Source organism: Squalius cephalus, assembly GCF_949319135.1.
Source record: "Squalius cephalus genome assembly, chromosome: 1".
NCBI lineage: Eukaryota > Metazoa > Chordata > Actinopteri > Cypriniformes > Leuciscidae > Squalius > Squalius cephalus.
In genome coordinates, this window is record NC_137122.1 from 48,430,499 (window position 1) to 48,456,023 (window position 25,525).

A 25,525-nucleotide genomic window follows, 5' to 3' on the forward strand; every position below is an offset into this window, starting at 1 on the left:
GTGCAGCAACCACTAATGAACCGAGCACGACGCACAAAGTCATTAATGTGTGTGTAAACATCGAGCTGTCTGTCACGGCCAATGAAACTGGAAAAGATAGCTTCAAAAGAGCATGAAAAAACCCCTGTCCTGAACTTCCTGAGTGATGCAGCCCTTCTCTGAGGGAAACAAAACACTCTCCGCCACATCTGAATCTCTGTTTCAATTCTTCCCTTTCCAGGGAGAGGTGAAAAAAGCAGAAAAATGAGAGGGGGATATAGCATTGTGACCAATATGCTCCCCATATGTCTGACTGCAGCCGTTGTCTTTCAACCCGGCTCATGTTTTTATTTTTAATGGAATTTAGTTTTTTTCCCCACACATCTATTTATCTAGCTTTTATTCTCCTGGGATTTATATGTGTGTACTCAGTGAGCGTGTACACGCTGCCGGGCCATCCGTTCACAGCTCAGGATATTGATAGGTTGCATAGCTGCGTGTGTGAGGCGAGACAGATTAATGTACAACTCAGAGCCTCCTTGACAGATGTCTAATGCCAGCCAACTGAGCCAAGATATGAGGCACATCATCACCACTGTATAGATCATCTGTACAACGGTTAAAATTGCTATCAGACGCTTCTATTCAGCATCGAGATGGCAGACAAACCAAAGTTGGCACTTCATACCAGCTGGACTGATACAGTGATATAGCCTATTCTTAACATCTGGCAATCTGCTTTATGACTTAAGCATCCATGTTTGAGTGAGAATTTTAGCATGATGATGTCCATCTGCCACTATAAAGGCCTGTTCGTTAGATCATAATAGTGACTGTGCGCTCCAGATTTTCCAAACTGATTGGAGAAACTTTATGAGCGTGTGTGTGTGTGCGCAAAAGCAGGGTGGTCTGACTGTGAGTAGCTTTGTGCGACCGTCACGACGAAACGATTCTCGACACACTCCGACCGCTGTGAGATGCTAGATAACAAAGACACCATTGATGCTGACCTTTTGCTCCATGTTAAAAAAAAACCCTGACCTCTGACTTAACAAAAACACTCGGAGATACACACACCATCCTGCGCTTTCAAACACACACGTATACTCCCTTTCCCCCCCCCCGTCCCTCTCCCATGTTGCAGTTGTGTGGAATGCATCTCAGGTGCAGGGCCTGCGCTGGTTCCAATTAGCCGAGTATAAATTAGCGTGACTTTCCCCTCTTCTATCCAAACATTCTCTTTCTCCCAACATGTGCTATCTAAACCTCTTTCTAACCAGCCCTTTGTTCACTCATTCCCTGACCACCCTCCCATTCATCAGCACATAAATGTCCTCTCTTTACATCTAATGTCTACACTCCCATATAGGCCTACTGACACTCACTGTGTCTGTGGTCCAGCAGGCCATATCTCTATTACTCTTTCTATGGGATATGTAGGCTATATATAAATAATATTTATATATATATATATATATATATATATATATATATATGTATGTATATATATGTATATATACGTATATATATATATATATATATATATATATGTATACATATATATATATATATATGTAAGTATATATATATATATATATATATACATATATATATACACATATATATACATATATATAAGGAATATTAATAAAATAAATATTTTCTTTAATTACAATTTTATTCAGTTTTCTCGTATCCTTTTCATATATGATGAAAGAAAAACAGTTATAGGCTAATAAAAAAAATCCTCTACCTCATTCCCATCCTAATTACCAATAATGCTTGAAATTGATCATTAATTGAGTCCTTTTGCGAAATCTTCGTAGGCTACATTGAAATGTTACCACGGTGTTTTTTTTTTTGTTTTTTTTTTGTTTCTCACGAAAGCTTTGCTTTTTGTAAATTATTCATTTCCCAGGTGTTTTAGCTACGCTACTTTCAAATGGTAAATTGAATTTAAAATGTTGCCTGCTAAAGTAACCCCAGCCCTAATTTTAAAACCATTTAAAATGGCCATTAAATGACGTGTTTTTTGCAGAGCCATTATACCTCAAGACCACCAGAGATCTACTGCGCTATGGACTAGACCATTATTTTATTTGGAATGATTTAGCAGGCATTTACTAAAACCCAGGTCCGTATTACAGAAGAATTTTTTTTTGTATAGGCCTATATTTTTATACATTCTCTTTAGTTCCTTTGTGCTGTAGTTTTAAGAAAAGGGTCCGAAAGGATTTTTTTTTTCAGATTTAGCTAAATCTTCTGTGAACAATTTCAATTTTGTAGTCAAAAGTCGAAGATAAAACAGAAACATACACTTCATCTTACGTTTGCAATCCATTTCCGCGCGCTCGACACCTGTCATGTCCGTATTTACGTGTGCGCGCGCACGTTCTTTACCAGTCTGAACCGCAGATTTAACAGGGAAAATAGCGAAAAGAAGGAAATTTACGAAGCATGTCCTCCCGGAACTTCACAGGTTCACAGGAGTCAAATACTCCGAAGGCCGCACAAGTATTTATATTTTCTTTCCACAGCCACTGTTTCATTTTAACTGCGCGCGAGACCTCCGCGTGCCCACAGCGCGAGCCTTTCACGCGCCGCAACTCATCCAGAGGCGCGCAGAGAAAACACGAGCCTGGCCGCTTTATAGCTCTCAGGAGACCGATAAGCTCGACCTGACCCCCTTAAATAAGAGAGAAGCGTGGTTCAGGTCTGGGTTTTTACCTCCCAAAGGGGGGTTAAAATGGAGGAAAGGACTGAAAGAAAGAGAAGAGGTGAGCCATGAAGGAATTGGGGTTTTCTGTGATTTGTAAACGCGAGACATTTGTGAGGATATATTTACTGCCCCTGAGAAATAAATTCAGTGACGCTAGCTTTGAAAAAATTGTAAAATGTAATACAAATATGAATGCATTTTTTTTCAACGAACGATATAGATGGATAGATATAGATGGATAGATAGATAGATGGATAGATGGATAGATAGATATACAGATAGATAGATAGATAGATAGATAGATAGATAGATAGATAGATAGATAGATAGATAGATAGATAGATAGATAGACAGATAGATAGATAGATATAATTATGAGATGAGTTGAAAACGTCCAATTTAGGTTGTACAAAACCCTGTAAAAGTCATATCTTTTCGTAAAAAAGGCAATTTGTGCAATATCATCCAATTTCACCATCTCATGCGAATTATTATGAGTTGTCATGTGACACTGTTGTTGTTGTTTTTTAACCCAAAATTATATTATAAGAATAATAGTTACAGGTGTAACTTTTTTGCAGCATGTGTGTGCCTTCTAAGATTTTAAGATTTTAGCTACTGTCCAGTTAGAATATTTCTAACAACTCACTAGAAGACACAGCAAAGTCTGTAGTTTATAATGACACCCCATATGCATGGAACGCTTAATGCATATTTCACCTTTCCTTGGTCTTCACTCCTCCACGCAACCTCTCCGGTAAACCTAATAGTCAGATAAGGAGGTCAAACGTTCACCTTTATTACATGGAGGCCCCCCTCTCTCGCTCTCTTTCACGACTTTAGGAATGCTGTTTTCCATCCATCTCAATCCAGGAGGAACAAATTCGGTTTGATTTGGCACGTGATAGATGTATCCCACACAACACCTGCGGCGTCCTCCAGGGCTTCCATCCATCAAAAGAGCTTCATTGTGTGACTAGAACTGTCCCCAATGTAGAACAAAACTGCTTTATGTGTAAAGACGATATATAAAAGGTATTGGTTTTTCCAACTTTCTGCTGTGGCCACTGAATGTGACATAACTTTCCCATGGAATTTCCCACCAGAAACAGATGTTTGGAGGGTGTGAATGCAACAAACAGTTGCTATTATTTTGGCAGTGCAGTTGCTTAATTAAACGCGGTGAAGAAACTGTGATATTTCAGAGAATGACTGAACATGACGCATCAGTCAAGTTTTGATTAGATTAGATTTTTCCCTAAGACTTTTCCTCAACACTTGAATGTTCTCCGCAGCTGTAAGACCTCCAATGACTGTATATAGGAACAGGGAGTGTCATATTCTATGATGGTGTTCCCATTCCGAATGGCAACTGCGTTGTGTCATTCAACAAAATGAGTTATTAAGACTCAAACACTTTTGGCTTGGCAGGCAATACACCCAACATCATTAGTTACTGGCACACAACAACTGGTCTAAAGGTCTCACAGTCTACAGCAGACACCCTCCAAGTTTAGTGCTTCTAATTTCAACATGGTGCCCCCCCCCCCCCTCCCTCCCTCCCTCCCTCCCTCCCTCCTTCGCATCCACTCTTCTGTTCCAGATCTTTGACAGGCGCAGGTTTTATTTATTCACATTTTGCTCAGGGTGCAGGTTTTATAGTGCCTTTGGGTAATGTAGAGTTAATGTACAACTTTCTTTTTTTCCCCCCTCTTTTCTCTTTAAACCTTCTTTAAGTGACTAAACACCCAGGGTAATGACGTAGTGTTGTGAAAGTGAAAAACCATGCTGGAGTCGGAGACGTTGAAATGCTTCAGCATTCCCCGAAGAGTGAAAGTGAATATAGGGGAGAGAGTCGGACAAGGAGGAGACAAAATGGAAAACAAGGTATTTAAAGAGAAGGAAATTGAGTTAGAATAAACCAAAAATAACTATAAAGAAATATTTAGGGCCTCTGGAAACTAGAGCTAGGCACTGATACGAAGAAACATCTCAATTTGATTCGAAGCACTTGATTCAATTCTGATTTCAGTTTGATTCCAGTTCATTATTGGTGTATTTAATTTGCAAACATTCTAACTTATAACAAAATTAAAATGATTAAAAAACCCAAATGATTTTACAGTTTACATTTACAGTTTAATAAAAATTATTAAAATGATCCAAATAACTTTTCACTTTTCACAAAGTAATTCAGGGGTCTTGTTACCACAACTTAAATAAATGCATGGTTGCAAGTTAAAATTTCAAATTTATTGTTTTAATTAAACCTTTTAAGTTGCAAACATTATTTTGTAGAGTTCTGTTGACATAATAATGTTGATCATTACATCAACTTAATATCATCTGTAATTTAAACTCAAATTTTTGCGTTAATTGGCTTTTTTCAAAATTATGTTGAAGTAACTTAATGAAATTGACTTGATAACTTCGGAAATTAGGCAGTGGATTTCTAGTTCCCAGCATGCTTTGCATAGGACTGGATAAGGAGAATAAATGTTGAAATTAATTGTTAATTTATTTGTTTTTAGTGAAAGGAAAGACCTGTTAGTGTTTAGTGTTTGACATTTAAAAGAGTTTCTGTAATGTTGAAGTTTTTGTGGTTGTGCTGAAGAGTATGAAGGTAAACTAAGCAATGCCAGTGATAAGTAATATTTTACTTAAATATACAAGTTAAATAAGTTATGTTAGTATGTGCTATGATAGCTGTTGATTTGAACTGAAATAGAGAAGGTGAATTTGTTCCAGGGCTACAACTCTGGTAGTTGGAGTAATCAACTTAAAAAATAGTGTTTATGCTACACATTATTAAATTCCTCTAACTCAGTGTAGCTTGTTGGTTGAACGTAAATTCACTCAAAGTTGTCATAACTCAAAGAAATTGATGCAAACTGTTAGGTTAATTTTTCTGTTGTTGAGCCAACACATATCTTTTAGTGCAAAGGATATTTATGTAAGAGATATAAAGTCTAAAGTTTAAAAGCTTTAAACTGCATTTTATCCCTTATGTTAAACTGGTATTTTACAATTATTTTTGAAAGATTATTGTAAACTTTTTAAACTCATAAACAGTTATTAATTAACATTAATAGTATATCAATACTCCATCCATCCATCATGTAGGCTAATATATTAAAATGTTCCATCACTGGAAATTACGAAGACTTGATGGTCATTCAATAACCACTCTCACTAATCCAGTTCATTTAGTGAAGGATTCGTCATACTGATTCACACTGTAACTCCTGAGTTTGTGAGTCTTTTTGAATGATTAATGAAAATGACCGGTACAAAAAAGTCATTTGTTGCACTACAGTGGTTGCACTGTACAGCACTGATATTCACTAAAAATAACCGGTTCATGAGAGTCACTTGTTCGTGAATCAGACTACATGCTACTGTACAAGATAGATCTTGGAATTTTAAGAATCGAGATCATCGAAATTGTAATTTTTTTATCAGCCCAACGAGAAACATTGTTCACGTTCAAATGAAGAACTATTGAACAAGTTGAAGTTCGTTTTATAAATTCTAAAGAATATGATCAAACAAGTTCAGTTTCCCTGCACTTTTCCCACCGCCTTCAACAGCTAGGACCCAGAAAATGTAATTAGTTTGGAGCTACCGCACACTTCATGTTCAGCAGTTTAAATTCATTCATTTACACTTAATGTTGTAGGCTATATAACTCCCATATGTTCTTGATCTCCTCAGAGACTTCACGAAATATCTCAAGATCAAATGCGCCAGCTGCGAAAGCCTCCTCAGTACGTATGAAACAGGAGATAACTATGTTAGACAAGGGTTACTTCCTTCCTCAGAGATCAATACAGTCTTGTTACCCTCTGTTTAGTCCCAGCGCTTCCTTTCCTTAATTCTGTTTTTTCCTTGATATATAAAAGTGATTGGCTCTCTCGCTGCCAAAACTTGTCCTGCACGGCCGTAAAAAACAGCTTCCCCACAGCAGCTTTTTCAAATTTTAGGCCTGTGACACTCTGCCAAAAGCCACAAATTACCCCCCTCTAGCAACAGCGAATTAGGAACAATTTTCTGTTTGCTATAAAAAATGGGGAAAAGAAAGGCGAGGGTAAAATATAGCTTACACCAGAGACCACCAAGGCAGGCAGCGCAGAAATGAAGTGCATGCTCGCCCTGCTGACGGTTTGGGTGGCAGGGCGGCATTTGGCATTTCATGCACTTGCTGATACTCATAGTAATCAATTCACTAAAACATGGTGTAATGTTTCAACTCAATGAGGTCACGCTTAGAGAGAGAAAAGCAAGCGTATTAATATCATGCCTCGATGGAGAACAGGCATTTTTAAAAATGAGGGATTGAGGCCGATTGTACCAGAGAAAAGATGTTTTACACCAAATCCTCTGCAGCTTCCTCTGAGCTTGGTCTATTGGATTAAGGATCAGAAGGGAATAAGCATCATTTTTTCTTCTGATACAATGTGTGAGGTTTGGCTAAGTGTCCACTATGAATGCCAGCTCATGATTTTTCCCTTCCATAACTCATTCCAATGCCTTTTAAAAGTCCACGTCCAAGTTCTTCTACGCCACTGCAGACGTTAACGGGAGAAGAGCGGAAAACCAAAGCAAAGGTCGAGGAATTGGTGAGGTTAAGAGCCAGTCTCCTGCTGCAGCTCGCTGCTGGTGGTCCTCAAACCTCATGTAGTTCCCATAGCAACACCCAGCGGCTGAGGGTGAAGGAGATCTCGAATAAACCACCTGACCGTAGGCAGCCTGACCATCACCACGTCAGCATAATCAAGCTTTGGGCCCATTGCAAAAACACGGCAACAGTAACCAGAGACTGCAACGCACATTAACCCAGTTCTGTAGCCTCTGACCCATTTGTTAATTATACTTCCTGTTCTCTTCCTGATTACATGACAGCAGATTTTTAGCTCATTCACAAAGAAATCAGCTAATTGTGCAACTCTGGTTGGAGTGGGTGGGGGCATCATGTGATGTTATTATGCTTTTGTAAAATTTTTAGTTGAGAAACATTTTTCATTCAAGAAACGCCACACTGCACAGTGAGACATTGACTTTTCAAAAATGATTAAAGGCCCCTTGTGGTGAAATTCAAGTTTTTAATGTTGTGTATATGTATTTGTGTTATTTTTAATGTTTTAAAAACTATCATGTGCAAATTCAAAAGTCAACACCATTGCTGAGTGTTTTCTCCTTAGAACTGAAGTGAAAAAAGACACACACACAAAAAAAATGCGGTTTGAAATCGCTGGTGTTTCTTAAGTCACAAACTACCTTAACCAATCACGTCACGAGGGGGGCGGGCTTATCCTGGTACATTTTTCTGTTGATATGAAAAATAGGGTATATTTAGCAATATATCGGGTGAATTATGTATATGATGTATATTACAATGTTTTGATGAACTATATGTCTTTCTCCACTGACGTTCTGAGTTGTTCAAAGCGTTTCTAAGGATGCTGATTTTAAGAAAGCAGCTGTCTGACTCTTGAGATGGCGAACGGGAACATGGTTTGTGTAACATTAGCGACACATTATTAGCTGTTTGATAGTCAAGCCAAAGGCTAATAATAATTACCATTATGTGTCTGACGTTGTAGAAAGAGATACATAAAATGCATTAACCATGCTGATACATCGACTTGTGGACGAGCCTGTATGAGTGAATGGAGGCGGGGCTCATTTGCATATTTATGGTTCCTCCTATACTAAATTAAGCAAGTAGAGTTACATTCAAGGCATGAATAATTTTTTTCACAGGAAAAAAACTTTTAAATATGTCATTTTGGTGATCAAAAATCAGTTTTAAGGGCCAAAATTATTGACTATATATTTCAACACCTGCTCATTCTATATTATACTCTACTCTAGCATTCTATATTAGATTTTGCATTTAGAATAGTAGTGAAGTCAGCAAAACTACAAATCAACCCTCTCATAAAATAAAAGTATATAAATTGTTCAGTGACCAAAAAACATTCAGAATGGAATACAAGCTTAACACTTAATAAATGCTTCATGTGCAGAAGGTTATATTGTATCTTTTCATTAAATTTTTATCACATGACCTCTTATTTTGTTACTTAGGAACAATGAGGAAAAACTTAACATTTGAGATTTAGCTTTGGCCATATATTGACACTAACATTACCATTTAGAAATAGTGTGAATATGCTGTGCTATTATGGATTCTGCAGTAATCTGATTGTTCAGAATAAAGTTAGGACATTTTACTTAAAATGTAACTTTTTTTAATCGGTGTGTATACTACAATTTGAGATGGCCTGTCAGTGGTCTATATGATTTTGTCCACATATGTGTTTGTCCATTTGTATGTATGTGTAAGGAACTTTTTTATAGTATGTTGTATAACTTACATTTTAAAAAGTGACTAAAACATTTTTAAACAGTACCGCTATATTTATTTATGCATCATAACACTTAAAAATTTGAGCACACTTCATTGTGCACAGCTTACTATATATTGCAGAAAGAAGTCTACAGTGTTAGTATGCTTATATGCTCTTTCAGAGCCGCAGGTTTCTTGACCCAGTGTGCACTAAGCATGAGCATCAGGTCTCCATGTGCATGAAAGCAGCAGGGTGCCTCAGAGGTTAGCAGACAACCATACACCACTTCTTAACATGAACACATTAAGCAGTCCTAATTAAATTTCTCATTTTCTTTCCCTAAGGGCCATTTGCACTTCCTTTTTTCTCTCTCCATCTTTCCCATTGCCGTTCATTCATCTGCTCTGCCCATTGGTGGAGGAGCATGGCTGAGGTGTTAGCTCATTCCCCTTCTGGGTGGCTTTCCTGCAGTATTTCACTGTCATCCACTGGCAAATTGATTTTGGCAAAGAAACCAGCTGGGGTGGGAATGGGGAGGGGGCATGCGCATGCACACATTTCCCACATACATACGCATTGAAACACACTGGCATACATGTGCACGCAAATGCATGTGCACTACTTGGTCACCCCTCAAATAAGTTTGGCTCAACAGTGAGCAGAGGCCCTTTGGTTCTGGAAAAAGGATACAAGCCCACTGACGAAAGGCGAAGGGTGGAGGTGTGGGGGATTTATAACTCAATTCAGAGCAAATGGAGAGGCAGAGCGGCACAAGTTTTGCCAGGAAAAGCACTTGCGTGTGTGTGGTGCTCATGAAAGTGTGTGTGAGCGGAACTGTGCGACATCAATGGCTCATCACACAACATCTTAGTCTTCCCTGTTATTAAGGATGTGCTCTGATCACTCTGTCCTAGTCTCTTGTAGTAGATCATTATTGTCCCTTTAAAGGGCAATTATGTTGCCTCGTCAGGTTATAAAAAGACTGTTTACACCTGGTATTAACATCCATCTCTGGTGAGCCGATCACAAGTGGACAGCTGAGACAGATTGCTGTTTACACTGGGTGTTTTCATGCATCTCAAATGTGTCTCCTGTGAGCACTTGTGATCAGATTTCATTGAGGGGAGGGTCTCGGACATTTTACTTATTATGTCATTGTGTTGCTTATAGTTGATAAAGCGCCAAAAGTCAACACTTTGTTGCTTTTTATTTTATTGTTTCAGTCGGAATGCTTTTAGTCAAGCACCTGAATTTGTATTGTAATATTAATGGATCAAAAGAGAGTGTGTTCTGTGCTTGAATAAGGATCTTGTGAGATTTGAGATCTAGTTTCAGCAACAACAACAAAAATCCTTCATTGTAAAACCAGTCTCAAATCTGATTATCTGATCACTGTTCCTCACTGCCTAATTCCAGCAGTCTTTAGCCATTTTCAAGAAGCAGCTAAAGATCACATCTCTTTCGTGAACACTTGACCCATTAACACAAACACACTACCTTTACCTTTTTGAAAAGAAATCCTTGCTGCGTGCACTGCGCTAAACTAAGTGAGAATTGTCGCAGCACTTATTCTATTTATTGTTGCCCTTTTGTTGAATAAATTGCTTTGATTGTTTTTCCTATTTTGTAAGTCAATTTGGATAATAGCATCTGCTAAATGAATAAATGTAAATGGTATGAAATACAACTTTTCTAAAGTGAGCTGTCTTATTTCCGGAGATATAGTTTTTTTTTTTTTTATTACCCAATAAAGAAGCAAATAACCAAACCATCCAGCTCCAAGAATCATATTGGATTATAAACTTTAATTTTAAACTAAACAATAGGCCTACAAGACGTTATTAAGCAGGCTTATGAACTACATCCCATGGAGCATTGCAGTATTTTATAACATATGCTTCATGGGAGTGAGTGGTCTGGAGCATAGATATGTATACGTAGATGCCACATTCGTCACATTCACACACGTCAGCAGCCGCCATGTTGGAACGGTCAGCGTGTCGCCACTCACAGTAAGTGACTACACAGTAAGTGGCAACACTGGTCTATAGAGCGGATGAATGTGCCATCTATACATATCTATGGACTCCATCACGTCATTCGCAGTGCTTCATGGGAGTGGGTGGAGCTAAAGAGATATTTTGGCATGTTTTGCTCGTTTCTACTCTCTGATTGGTGGAATTTTCTGTACAGCATCATGGGTAATGTAGTTTTTGACCACAAATTCCACTGTTAACTCTTTCCCCGGCATTGACGGAAATTTCCATCATTTATGAGACAATGCTTCTCTGCTAATGATGGAAATTTCCATAATTTATGAGACGCTTCCTGCCATTGACAGAATTTTCCAGCTTTCCGTGTTTTCACTGTTATAGGTATCTACGGTATCTTCTAAAGCAGTACTGAAACTCCTGATGAAAACACAGGCGAAGAAGAAGCAGAAACAAAAACGATATCATAATGTCAGCGGATTCATATATAAAATAATGCGATCATCTACATTAAACAGCATATAAATCAAAACTGCCTAATGTTGCTGAATGAAATGTCAACCCAGGACAAACAATAGGACTGTGCAAATTTTGGGGGTGTTGATGGTTGATGAAGGCTTAAGCAGAAGCAATGCTATCAATTAACAACCTTGTAGCTCACAGGCTGTCTGCCTTTAAAGCTACACTGTGTAGGATTTTCTCCCATCTAGCGGTGAAATTGTTTATGACTACCAACTGAATATTACTTTCTAGCCCCTACCATTCTGAGGGCCTTTTAACTCCTACAGCGAGCAATCTCCCCCTCGCATTCGTCACGGTGCCACTGAGTGTAAAAACGCGAAAGGCGAAGCTTAAATTTCCAGGTATGTCCCTCTTTGGCTAATGTATCTTCAAGATGGAGGCGCAAAATGGCTGCCGCCATTCGAGAGACTCGCTCGTATTTATTCTAAATGGCAGATTCTACGCTTACGAGAATACTTGATTAGTTGGTAGAAGTAATTACACATTAATGAGCACATATCATTTTGAAAGAACAAAGTGTTTTTTGCTAAGAATCAACTTAAAAAATTAAAAAGTGTAGCTTTAAAGGTTTAGAAGTTATAGTTAAAAATCAATTTCCCTTTGGAGAAAATTAATGGATATTTTACTTCTGGAACCTGACTGTTGCACTCAATTGTCTGATGGATCTTGCTGTGGGATTATGGGTTGTGAGGGAATTTAAGTAAAAAAATATCACATTTTTACAGAAGCATATACTCATTATTTTTTACATAAGAGTGGGTTGATATTATGTTTTTCGACAAATATACGATCCATTTTCTTGAATGTGCAAGGCTTCCGGTGTCATCCAGTTTAGCTGAGCAAAAACAGCCCATTAAATTATTTTACCGTTTACTACACATTGTTATTCTTAGTTAGGCTACCTATAGCAGAGCATGAACCTGAAGTCTCACACGTCCACAGAAAATAGCTTAGTGCCTAGTTCCATGTTACAAAATAATCATTGTTTAAAGTCCCCCTGTGGTGAAAATCAAGCTTTTGATGTTGTTTATATGTCTATGTGGTGTTTTAAATGTGCTTTAAGACAAATCATTTGCAAATTCAACACCATTGAGCATTTTCTCCTTAAAACTCTCTCAAAAACACGGTTTGAAATCGCTGGTGTTTCTGACGTTACAAACTACCTTGTAACCAATCAGGTCAACGTGTGATCGTCCACGAGTGGATCTCTGAGCTGGTGTGAGTGAGTGGAGGCGGGGCTAATTTGCATATTCATAGAACCGTGAATACTAAATGAGGTAAAGGTGTAGTTATATAGGCTACATTCACTCTATTTTCAAGTAAAAAACGTTTAAATATGCAATTTTGGTGATCAAAGATGAGTTTTAAGGGATGAAATTATTGACTACAGGGGTAGTGATCTAAAGAAGTGACCTCATCCCTTAAATCACTTTATTACCTTTGCGTTCAAGCACAACAAAATAGGGCTACACCTCAGGAAAATGATGAGGGAACAGAATTTTCCTCTTCTGGAAGCTGCTCGGTTGGAAGGAGTAGGATATCCCACAGAGCACCGCTGCAGCTCTGCGTCTTTGTTTTGCGTGATTGGAGAAGCGAGGAGACCTGCACGAGCTGGTACAGGCTTTGAGGAATGATTTTAACCATCCTGTTTAACTTGGCATGAGGAAACAGAGGAAAGCGCCTCTCGGGTCAGGTACAATCAGACCTTTAAACCGAACCTGCTCGTTCTTTCCCTTGTAAAAGCAAACCGTATCGGGGGGTAAAATATGAATTATAATACATCATCGCTAATAAGCTCGGGACTCATGCGAGCGATCGCGCTGGCAGCGCTGCTGGAGGGTGTCACATAAATAGCAATTCATCACAATCACAATATTATTAACATGCTTAATGTGACACTGATGGAGCGTGAAGTGGAGTTTTCACAGATGACGTATTCAATTTCAGACCACAAATGTAGGGCTTATTATGATTTCTGTCTTCTTACATGAAATGCCTTTATTTTGTTTAAAGTTACGGGTCTTAGACGACTGTTTGACTGGGGAAAATATAATCTCGCAGATTGTTTTTGAGAAAAACAAACTGACAGATGGGAAAGACGATAGCTCTTAAGTAAGACGTGGGAGCTGGGTCACACATTTGCTGTGATGGTCATTGTAGAAATAAATATTTGTCTCTATATCTCTGCTGGGACGCGGCTAAATAAAGGCAGTTATTCAAAGCCAACAACACTGGAATCTTTCTGTGGGCGATCTAAAGACAGCTGTACACATTTACACTGGTGAATTTTCTTGTGCTCACAAACTCATAAAGACACACTCTTTTGTTTCCTTTATTTTTTCAGGTGCAGGGAATTCAATCGCAGGTTGGCCTTATAACTTTGGTTTTTAGCTCTAAACGCTTGTTCTCTCTCTCTCTCTCTCTCTCTCTCTCTCTCTCTCTCTCTCTCTCTCTCTCAAAGATTAATCCAGTGCATTTAGTTACCAAGCTCTTTGTCCAATCATTTAAATTAAAAGAGAAAGGCTGGAAGATGTCAAACACCAAACCACAGTTCAATGCCCTAAACATAGCCTGTATTATCATGTCAGAAAATTAACGGGAAGGTATTTTTACTGACTCAACATTCCAAAAGGAACACTGAGTTATAGTGCAATATAAAACACATAGACACAAATTAATCATTTCTGTCCAGCTGATATAACAGACATCTGACGTTTTATTCACATAAAAATAAAATACTGCTTTATATCTGACGGGACCATGAAGCATCAGTTCCCCAGTGGCATTGGGACGGTCATCGAACAGAAATCAGGATTAAAGCACGTGATTCCATGAGTTGAGATGAATTCCACCCATCATGGCAGGACGGCACACCGAATCACAAGCTTGCATTACATTCATTTAGTGAAACAGCACACACACACTCAATTTATAAACACTGAAGGACGCTAAATAGCCATGCGTGCGTGACATTCCCCCCTCTCTCTCCTGGTGTTTTGCTGTAACTTAGCTACCGTTTTTGTGTTTTATTTACAATGTATTTTAAAAATTCCAAGACATGAGCACCGTTTGTCAGTAAGCTATGATAAAATATTGGCGATTAAAGTTCGACTTTCTAACTAAAAAATATTTTAATTTCACTTTGAATTCACCATTCTGCAACATAAAAAGCATATAGCCTAGCTACTTTATAAATAGACCATTTTAATTTGAGGAAAAGTCAAACTTTTTTTTTTACTCATTATTAGGTGCCCTTTCATAACGTTATAATAATAATAATAATAATAATAATAATAATAATAGGCTAGTAGTGGTAGGAGTTAATATCACTTCATTATAATGCATAAAACAATTAAAACTTAGTGAGATGTGAAGCATACCTATAAATGAACATTAATATATTTAGATAAACACATAGGCCTACAGTATTCGGTTTAACTATTTTCCCCCAAAGACACTCTGACCACAATGTCTTTATTGTCTTCAGCTGGAAGTACCATGTGCTTCTTTTCTTTCCATCTCCACAAAACTGTGTAAAGGCCATTTGACATTATAGCCTGTCTATAGGCTACAGATTAAAAAGCGCATTACTCTCTAATAATAAAGGTTCCATATGTGTGTTTTAGCATCTAAAGCATTCATGGAACCGTCAATGTCAATAAAGAAGCTTTTTATTTTGCACATAAAATAGTGCACATAAAATAAAATTTGTGCAAAAAAACTTGTTATTCTGGTCTATTGTTTCCCGGTAGAAATATAACTTCTTAATCATTTTATGAATTTGGTGACAAAATGATTTGATCATTATGAAATCATACAAAAAAAACAAACAAAAAAAAAAATCTGTTATATATTTCCAAGAAATAAAAGGAGGCACCAAGATGCCTCCTTTTGACTAATTCAGGACTAATAATGGACTCCAAAGGGGGATTAAAGTGAGACATGTGGTCATGTGATTATATTGGCTGAATCTTTGAAATCGGCAATTGAAAACTAACAGGGTCAAATGATTTTTCAGACTAATAGAATATACACCTGAGCATGCGCACATGCAGCTGTCAAGACTCTGCTGAGCGTTTGGAGATGATTATTTACAGTGTGTGTTCAGATGGAAATCTGCTCATGCTCAGGCGAGTATTCTGTCTATTTGTAAAGCGCATTTGAGACTGATCTGGTTGATTATTTCCGTTTAACAAGCTTAAACAAATAAACCGACATGAGAGGACACGTGTTACACTTCTTTAGGCTAGATTATTTATGATGGAGATAGACTATAAATGAACATTCATGCAGTATCTGTGGTCGGTCAGAAATGTCAAAATTTCCCCCTGTAGATGATTTTCAGAGAAATTTTACGTCTATGAGGTCATTGTTTTAACCACAGAATTAACAGCATGCCATCCATTTATTTCAAACGCTAAATTAAATCGGTTCATTGAAATAAATTCTAAATATAAATAATTATGGCTGTTACAAAATGAAATACAGGAGGTGTTATATAATGCAAAATATGCCATAGCAAAAACCCTCCAATAAATAATACAAACCCAAATTCACTTTAACATCTTCACCTTTTAAATCATTCCTGTTATTCACTTTTGATAATTATGTTGTTATATATTTAAGGCCTGATTATCATTTTTATGTATCGAAACTTAAAGGAAAGCATATTTTTAAATAAGTGCATGGGGCATTGTCACTTTCTAAGCCCTGGTTTTATTTCTTCTTAAATTTATGCCTATGCGTCTCAGAATTAATATAATAGATTGCCTATTTTATGAATGAGAATTCATATTAGGCTACTGAGAATGAGATTCATAATAAAAATTCAAAATGTTATTCAATCGATTTCTTACCTGATCTTACCTTTTTTGGGGGGTGGTTGCATATTTAATTGTTTGACCCTGAGTGAGGCACGCCTGCAAAATAGTTAAAAATGGCCCTGTAGGATTTACACCATAAATTTGGAGCAAGTAAATCACAATTTCTTTTAATCAGGAGAAAAAAAGACACATATGACGTTTTCTTGTTGTAGCTTATAAAGAAAAGAAACATTGTCCTTGCCAAATTTAATAAAGAATCAATACGTTTATTGTGCATTTAAAAATGTCAGTTTTATTTCCGTCAGAACGCGAAAAGGAAATTCGTCATTTAAATAGGCTATTGAATCATTCGATATTTAATCATTCCAACATAATAACATGCATCAATAATCATTTTCAGCATGTAGCAGAAATACATTCACTGAATGGTTTCCTGACAGAAAATAAACTTAAAAGTTAGTTAAAATGTTCGCAAGCATTCGACGCGATGCTCTGGATAAATGAAGTTATTCCTGAGAAAAAAAATAGGCCTACAGTTTCGTGTCCAAATATGCGCTGAATTAGTCATTGACACTAGCCAGGTGTCTGTGTTTAGTGGACAAATCCACGTGGCTGTGAACATTTTGTAGCTTCTGGTACTCGTACTGAAAATTGAGGACCCGAGGGAAGCCCACTGGATTAAACAGTGCTGAAGACGGGGGCAATGCGCAGGCGAGGCCAGGGGAGACAGGCTCGATGGCCACTGTTTGGGACTGCGGGAAAGACTTGGCTGCGACAGAGTTCCTCGAGAAAAGCGTGGATAGAGCCGGTAAAATGCCGCCAACAGGTGGAACCCCGATGGGTTGATGGAAGCCAAACGGGTAGATATCCAGACCCGGTACTAAGTGCGTGCAGGACGCGCTGAGCCCGTACGCGCCGTAGCTGAGGTTCGGGAAAGCGCTCGGCTGATCTCTGAACACCCCAAATTTGAAGTGCTGCCGTTTAAATCGCTTCCTCCTCCTCAGGAAACTTCCGTTCTCAAACATATCCGATGAATTGGGATCCAGAGTCCAGTAATTCCCTTTCCCGGGATTACCCGGCTCGCGTGGCATTTTCACGAAGCAGTCGTTTAGGGAGAGATTGTGTCGGATGGAGTTCTGCCAGGCTGGGAACTTCTCTCGGTAGTACACGAACCGGTGGCTGATGAAGTCGCATATCTCGCTGAGGGTGAGACGCTTCTTTGGGCTCTGGAGGATGGCCATGGTGATCAAAGCGATGTAGGAATAGGGCGGTTTCACCGAAGGGCTTTTGCTCGAACTTGAGGGACATATGGAAGAGGGGACGTGGTCCTTATCCCCCTTGTTATGCACCTGGTCGGATGCAGAAAGAGAGGAGGTCGAAAGATGTTCGTCTCCAGACTCCTTGCCACCTTCTCCAACCACGTCGACAAAGAGGTCATCCATTAAATCAGTGTCCAGGGTCATAATCCACAAGCTGGAGGCGCGAGACTGGTTCTAAACAAACAGATGCCACGCGCGAGTCTTAAACTCTCTCTCTCTCACTCGGAAAGGTCTGTTCCTGGTTCCTCAGATCACTCTGGAAGATGGATTATAAAGAGACGAGCACGCTAACAACTCAAGATTGAATCCGGCCACACAGGAATCTTCAATATTCGAGCGCAGGAGGTCTGGAGAGCTGCGCACACATGCAATGTCCATCGTCCACTCCAACGCAACTGGATTCCTGCAGCTGTTCGGGAATCAGATGACGATGATGTCATGACGAAGTTCTCAGGAAGAAGCTCCACTCCAATGAAAACAGAGCAACTCTACCAGGTTCTGCCCGCAGAAAGAACCATGATTGATATCATGTCACTGAAGGGCATTATGATGCTTAACCTCTGTATGAAAAAGACAGACTCCCCATGCCCCTTTGATGCTCGACATCAGATATCTTTTTTTTTTTTTTTTCATAACAGAAACTATAGCCTATAGGAATTACTAGAAATAGCCTAAATTACCACAATTCACCAACACAAAAAAGATTATAGTCTAGCCTGGTTATTTATCTCTTCGCATAGCTTTTACGTAAATCGAATGAGTTTAATGAAAAAATGCCGAATTAGGACACTAGAAATACAACGTTGCATAATAGTTATACATGGTCATGTTGTACCCCTGACATCATGTAGGCTACTAACGTGTATTTTTTTAGCCAAGCAGTTGACTTTACAAAATTCATGCCCAATGTTGTATAAGGTAGGCTATTACATTTGTAAGTACAATCAACTTGTATGTTTAAGTCATTTCAACTTAAATCGCATTAAATTGACTTAAAACAATTGAGTTGAATCTTTTTAAAACTTAAAAAGAAATTGTAAATTGCTCAACTCATTTTGATGAGTTAAAGCAATGTAAACATATGTTGTTATAATTCATTGATCATAGATTTTTACAGTGTAACTGGTAGTTTAATTATTGTAATGTAGTAGCCAATAGCCTATTTAATCATTAAATCTTAAATAATTAAATTTTAATGTCTGGATTTAACAACATCAACAATAATAGGCTAATAGCTAATAATTGAAACTACTTTAAAAAGAAAGTGACTAATGGAGAGCAAAGATAAATAAACAGATAAATGTCATCCAGCTTTGAAGCAACGAGGCTAAAATAAGAAACAGATTTATAATAGGCCAGTTATCATTATGTTCGCACATATGTTTGCTCTTTACAAATAATATCTCGCATTTCCCATTGCGCTTAAAGTAGTTTTCTTTAATGACATAGTGAAAATTTGGTAGGCCTATATCATATAAAACTGTCGGGTCGTTCAGATGAAAGAGAAACATTTCTTCGCTCGCATTTTGGCTGCTGAAGGCCGTTTGTTCAATGATGAAGCTCTTTGTTGAGGATTTCTACATTTCCTGCCCATATAATCTTATTGATACCGGAGCCCACCGAGCATAGAGAAGATGAGGTGGGTGGGCATGATTTCACAAATCTATCACGCATGTCTTCGGATTGGAAACAGGCCCAGCGAGAGAGAGAGTGAGAGAGATGAATGAAGGATGGTTTTGGAAGCGAAAACGGGATAATACAAACCCGACGCCGCAGTTCCACAGATAATGTGTTTTAATGTGGTATTCATGGGAGGTGATGATGTGGTGTTCCTGTAGGCTACAAATGCTACGACTTATGCTATGTTGGGATTGTAAAAGATATGTTCTAATACGATTAATATTTTGTTTTTTATACTGTAAAGTTTTTATTTTATTTTTATTTTTCTAAGTTAGTCTATGTTTTCTAAAGTCAGAGACAAAAGTCATATACACGAAGGTGTGTTTACTCTAATTAACCTAATTGTAATAATTTTGTCCTCCAAAATTATACAACTTCATAATATTTTTTGAAATATCTGTTGGGTAAAAACAACAAAACTAAATACCAGAACATGTAGGCTAACGTTACATGGCCTACAAGTTTTCACCACGTTATAAATTTACAGCTACAGCCTAAGATAAAACATGATTTAATAAGCCTACCTGAAAGAAAATGACTTTTAAAAACACACCATAAAGAAACGTTCATTGGAGTAGAAAGTGTGACAGCTAGCATAGCACTTTAAAAATACAGATATTTAGGCTAATTCGTTAAATTCACACAGCTTCACGGTATCGGGGTGGCGGGAACCATTTATTTATCGCTAATGAAAACGAGGCTTGAAGGAAGTTTATTAAATATAAGGTGTCGACGGAAACATCAGCTGACGTAAACATTGTAAATACATCTTTACAAAAATAAAACCTGCTGAAAAAGCTTGCATTCGCGATAAAACATCAAACAACAAAAAAGTATGGCGTCTTCCCCGAATAAGGTCAACAAGGCCTAATAACGTTACCTGTTTGTTTACAGGCTATACATTCTGTTAGGCAGATTCGTTTAACGTTTTTCTTATTACAACACGAATGACTATCATTTTACTAGCCTAAATTTGAATAGCCAGAAATGACGGCCCATGTTATTTTTTAGGCTAACTTACTTGTGTTAAAAACAACTTGGGCCTACTAACCGTAGGCCCTGTTGCCCAGTCTTGCCCTCAAAGGTATGGCTGTTTGCAGACGGTATAATGACTGGACTACTAGTGCTGACCTTACCTCAGACCACTGCTCGTCTGTGAAGGAAAAACTCCACACAGACTAAACGCACAGCGCCACCTTGTGACAAAATTCAGATGTTCTGCTGCTGTGGAAGATGATTTTTATTTTATTTGAGTTAAAAAGGAAGGTTATCTTCTCAAATCAGCGTCAATAAACAGCACGTTCCCTCTGTGACAACCTACCTCAAATTTGTTCAAAGAAACGGATCTGAATAGAGACAAAAAGAGTCTTATTTCTTAAAGGGATAGTTCACCCAAAAATAATAATTTTGTCATCATTTACTCAACCTCAAGTTGTTCCAAACCTTTATGAGTTTCTTTCTTCTGCTGAACACAAAAGAGGATATTTTGAAGAATATCTTTAACCAAACAGTTGACTTCCATAGTATTTATTTATTTATTTATTTCCTACTATGGAAGTCAATGGGGTCCATCAACTGTTTGTTTACCCACATTCCTCAAAATATCCTCTTTTGTGTTCAGCAGAAGAATGATATTCATGCAGGTTTGGAACAACTTGAGGGCGAGTAAATTATGACAGAATTGTAATTTTTGGGTGAACTATCCCTTTAATAAAAACCAAGAAGAAATGTTCATATATGCCATATTACAGGAATAGCCGCTGCTTACTTGTTTGTCATTCATGTCACATCATGTCTCATTCTGGGCTACTGAAGACAGCAGAAAAACCTGTCCAGCTTTTTCATTCTGCTTCTACACCTTTTTAAAGACAAGGAAATGGGTGTAACATCATATAATGTGACCACATAATAACAAATAATGTTAACAAGCATTTGTATGTCTTGGGTTTTTTCTATGGAGTACTTTAAAATGTTTGGGACATAACTGAGGATTTATATTGTAAGTATAATGCATGTGAATTATGAATATCCATTAATGCAGCTCCAGCTAAAATACCAATACTGAAATAAAGATGTAATGCATGCTATTTATTTCTTTGGTTTTCCTAAACCACAATTTTAAGATGTGCATTCAAATCTAGTGATGTGGATATCTGATGTCTGCTAATGTCACTTGTATGCCCTCCTTCTCTCCATGTTCATCTCATTTTCTGGATCATTGTCATAAAAAGATAGTCTCTCTTTTATTTATGCTGGTATTTCCTTGAGAACATTTCTAACTAGTTGATAATGTATTGCCTTTCATGTTGTTCAATAAAATGACCAGTAGGTGTCACCAAAACACCACCGTTGAAACTACTCGCCGATGTCACCACAAAAGCACTGAGCCCTTCTAAAGTCTTTACTTTTAATTTTTTTTTTAAAATTTTGTATTTGGGGTACTTAAAATTGTTTAGGACATAACTGAAGATTTATATAAGTATAACTGATGTAAAAATTATGAATATCCAATAATGCCGCTCCAGCTAAAATACTTTGTAGCTACCTAACTGAAACAAAGACTTTTTTTTTTTATAAACTCCTGTTTTATTTTAATACACATTTCATCGTTATATGATTTTTTAAATGTTTTATTTATATAGGAACAGATAAAATAAACTTAGATCAAACTGTGACAACAGCCATCCAATGCGTGTAGTGCTTGTAGCTAAAGCTAATTTGCAACACTTGTCCCTAGAAGGGCTTTTATAAATTACAGTTACAACTTATGTAAAGACAAAATGAGCAAAGCTTAAAATTTACTTAAGATCCGACAATGATGGTATCTTATTTGCTTTCTATCTAAAAATCAATTCAATTTCAAGGCTCTGTTGTAAAGACATTCGATCTGATTAATAACAGACTGATTTGTCTGCGACCAAATATCTAATCCAGGACATGTGTGATAATATCATCGAGTTTAAAAACAAAATGGCATGCTCATAGGTTAAACAGTAGGCTATCTTATTATTTGAAGTCAATTGAATAATTGAATTATTTTGAAGCTAGAAAATTAACCCAGTCAGTCATTAGCTGCAACATGGTAGGCATTTACTGGTTAATTTTACGATGTATTTTACTTCCATTTTTTGGCACACTGCTTTATATGCTCTCATGAAACTTAGATTAAAACACAGCACACACACACACACACGCAGGGAACTATTTAATATAGCCTATAACAAGGTCTTCGTCAGGTTCTTCCGACATCCACCAGCAGAGGCGAGCTGGGCTATTCTTGTGAGCCAAATCTTGACCTCTGTCTTAAATCGTTTTAGAGCAACAGTTTCCTTGTCATCTATCCCAAAAAACTGACTAGCATTTGTAAATTCTGCTCCTGGAGGATCTTGCACTGCTCATTCACACTCACATGACTTATTAATCTGACCCACCCAATTCAAGGAGTGTGTTATGAGGAAGACATCAAAAATGTGCAATGCTAGCGTAGCAGCAATGAGAAACAGGTGTTTTCACATTTGAAAAGATGACACAACTCCCACAGCTGTGCTTTTCACACACACATTCAAGTGGGACAGGTGACAGTTTCAGATGGATTTTTAACCCCACCTCTTGTTAAACTCTTTGCACACTTCTTGATTTGCTGCTTCAGGCTTTCCTCGTTTACCTGACACCTGTAAACAGCCCACACACATTCACACTCACCTTCCGCTCTCGGCTGCTCACTTGTTGCTCACTATAAAGCGCTTCTGGGAAGAAGAGAGAGTTTAATCAGACATCAGTCACTATGACTGTGTGGACATGCATTATTCTACACACGCAGGTACACACACACACACACACACACACACACACACACACGTCTGGTTCACTATCTTTGTGGGGACTCTTCATAGACTTAATGGTTTTTATACTGTACAAACTGTAGGCTATATTCTGTCTCCTTACACTAACCCTACCCCTAAACCTACCCATCACAGAAAACTTTCTGCATTTTTACATTTTCAAAAAAATATATAATTTAGTATGTTTATTAACCCATTTACCTCATGGGGACCGCTGGCTGGTCCCCACAATGTATAGGTGATCTCAGGTTCCTTGTGGGGACGTTTGGTTCCTGCAATGTAATATAAACCTGTACAAACACACACACACACACACACACACACACACATACACATTATATAGTAACTATAATAACTGAAGAGACACACCTTGAAGGGGATTGTATTTAACATAAATACTAAGCACTTAATGGTATAATGGTATAATGGTAGAAAATAGGGCCTGGAAAATAATTGTTAAAAGTCATTTAATTTTTTTATTTTTAAAAAGGTTTTTTTTTATTTATTTTTTTTAACAAAGCAGTGGTTGTGATAATCACTTCAGGGGGACAAATTTAGCTACTTAATACTAAATATTTTATATAGTTTAGCTATTATTTATTATTTTGCTTGCAATAAAACATCAATATATATACATTTATATATGCATGTTTAGATTAGGTACACTTATTCACTATTAAATAGCATGCTAATTGCTAACATACTGGCTGTTTATTAGTATTTATAAAGCAGATATTATTGCCTTATTCTGCATGACCATATTCTTCCTTTAACCCACCCAATCTCTAAACTTAACCACTACAACAACTTACTATAAGCAGCTAATTAGGAGTTTATTCAGGGAAAACTCCTAGTTAATAGTGAACTAATCTAAATTGACCATCAATTTTATATGACATAAATTCAAGAAAATTCCTGAATGCAGCCAACACTACAATAATTACGTAAACACGTACTTCATTTTTGTAATGGGGTAAAATGGAGTAAAATGTGGTATGATGTAATTGTGAAAGACAAGGGACTGTAATGAGATACAATGGTGTATTTCAGTGACAATGTGTAATTGTGATGGTGTAATTGTGATGAATTGAGGAAGGTCCAGGGCAATGATTATAGGATAGTGTTACCTCTGTCGATGGACAGAGCGATGCATGCATGAAATAGATGGATGGATGGATGGATAGTTTTCTGTGAAAGTAAAGGCTCAAGGGGTTGACCTTTCAATGCATCAATAAAAATGTCCAAAATATTTTAATATTGTATAAGATTGTAATATATAATATAATATTGTAAACTCTTCGTGAATGTCTTGCCTTTGGAGAAGTCATTCTTCTACTAGAAATGCAAATCTAGCTTTGCTCTATCTTTAATCTAGATCCAGTGGAGTCCTATCATTCCAGTAAACAATCACTGGCATCAGGGCCTGAGTCGCCGTCTCTTTCATGTGGAGTCTGAGTTCATGAAAATAAAACCCTGATCCATATAAACCTTCAGAACGTCGTTGGTGGAGCAGAATTATAACATCAGGGCTGCGAGAGAAAACGTGATAACAGCAGTTGTGGGTAACTTTTATCAGACACGCACTCAGATGTTGATGAACCACAAAGATACGACAATGAACCAGATTTTATTGCACAATCAGTGCGATCAGGATCGGAATACAAAAGCATCTGGCTGTGCCTCGATGGAAATGAAATATTGTTTTCAGTTGAGATTATTTTATTATTTGAGGAGATAGAGACCATAGTGAAAACATTGCATACATTTACACTGAATCCGAGGAACTTAAGCCATGCCTATATGAGGAAAGACTGAAATCTCTCTTAGCAATAAAATATGAACAATGGTATCATAAATTTCAAACTTTTTGGCTAAAATCAGGCTAAAAAAATTTATCTGTCATGCTGGCCCAGCTAAATAGACAATGGCACTATAAAAAATATAATTTGTCCTTCTATCTAAAACGTGAGCTTCATTATTATAATATATATATATTTATATGTATTTATTTTTTCATAACATTATTAAATTATATTAAATATATATATAATCAAAACATAATTTATACAAAAACTATTATAAATATATACTATACTCTTTAAACTGATATATATGTATATATATAGGCATGGCTTATATATATATATATATATATATATATATATATATATATATATATATATATATATTCAGTATATACATTAATGATAACATTATTATACTATATAAATCATTTTTCATTTATATAGTATACATTATATAATATTGTATAATATAATATAATGTTATTATTATGT

At 37.1% G+C, this 25,525-nt stretch overlaps 1 protein-coding gene and 1 long non-coding RNA gene across 2 annotated transcripts; one reads left to right on the forward strand and one right to left on the reverse strand.

Moving 5' to 3' along the window:
• Positions 1-2,379: 2,379 nt before the first annotated feature.
• On the forward strand, positions 2,380-6,709 carry LOC307169079. Its single transcript, XR_013823035.1, has 3 exons — positions 2,380-2,756; positions 4,436-4,585; positions 6,413-6,709. It is a non-coding gene; the product is annotated as an uncharacterized lncRNA (long non-coding RNA).
• Positions 6,710-16,641: 9,932 nt separating this feature from the next.
• Positions 16,642-18,479, reverse strand: foxd7 (forkhead box D7). Its single transcript, XM_079884951.1, has one exon. It carries the CDS (start codon positions 17,848-17,850, stop codon positions 16,948-16,950), a length of 903 nt encoding a protein of 300 aa, XP_079741077.1. The 5' UTR covers positions 17,851-18,479; the 3' UTR covers positions 16,642-16,947.
• Positions 18,480-25,525: the final 7,046 nt, after the last annotated feature.

Excerpts from the sequence above, each read along its gene's own strand:
- foxd7 (XM_079884951.1), bottom strand. The coding sequence starts at position 17,850 with ATGACCCTGGACACTGATTTAATGGATGACCTCTTTGTCGACGTGGTT.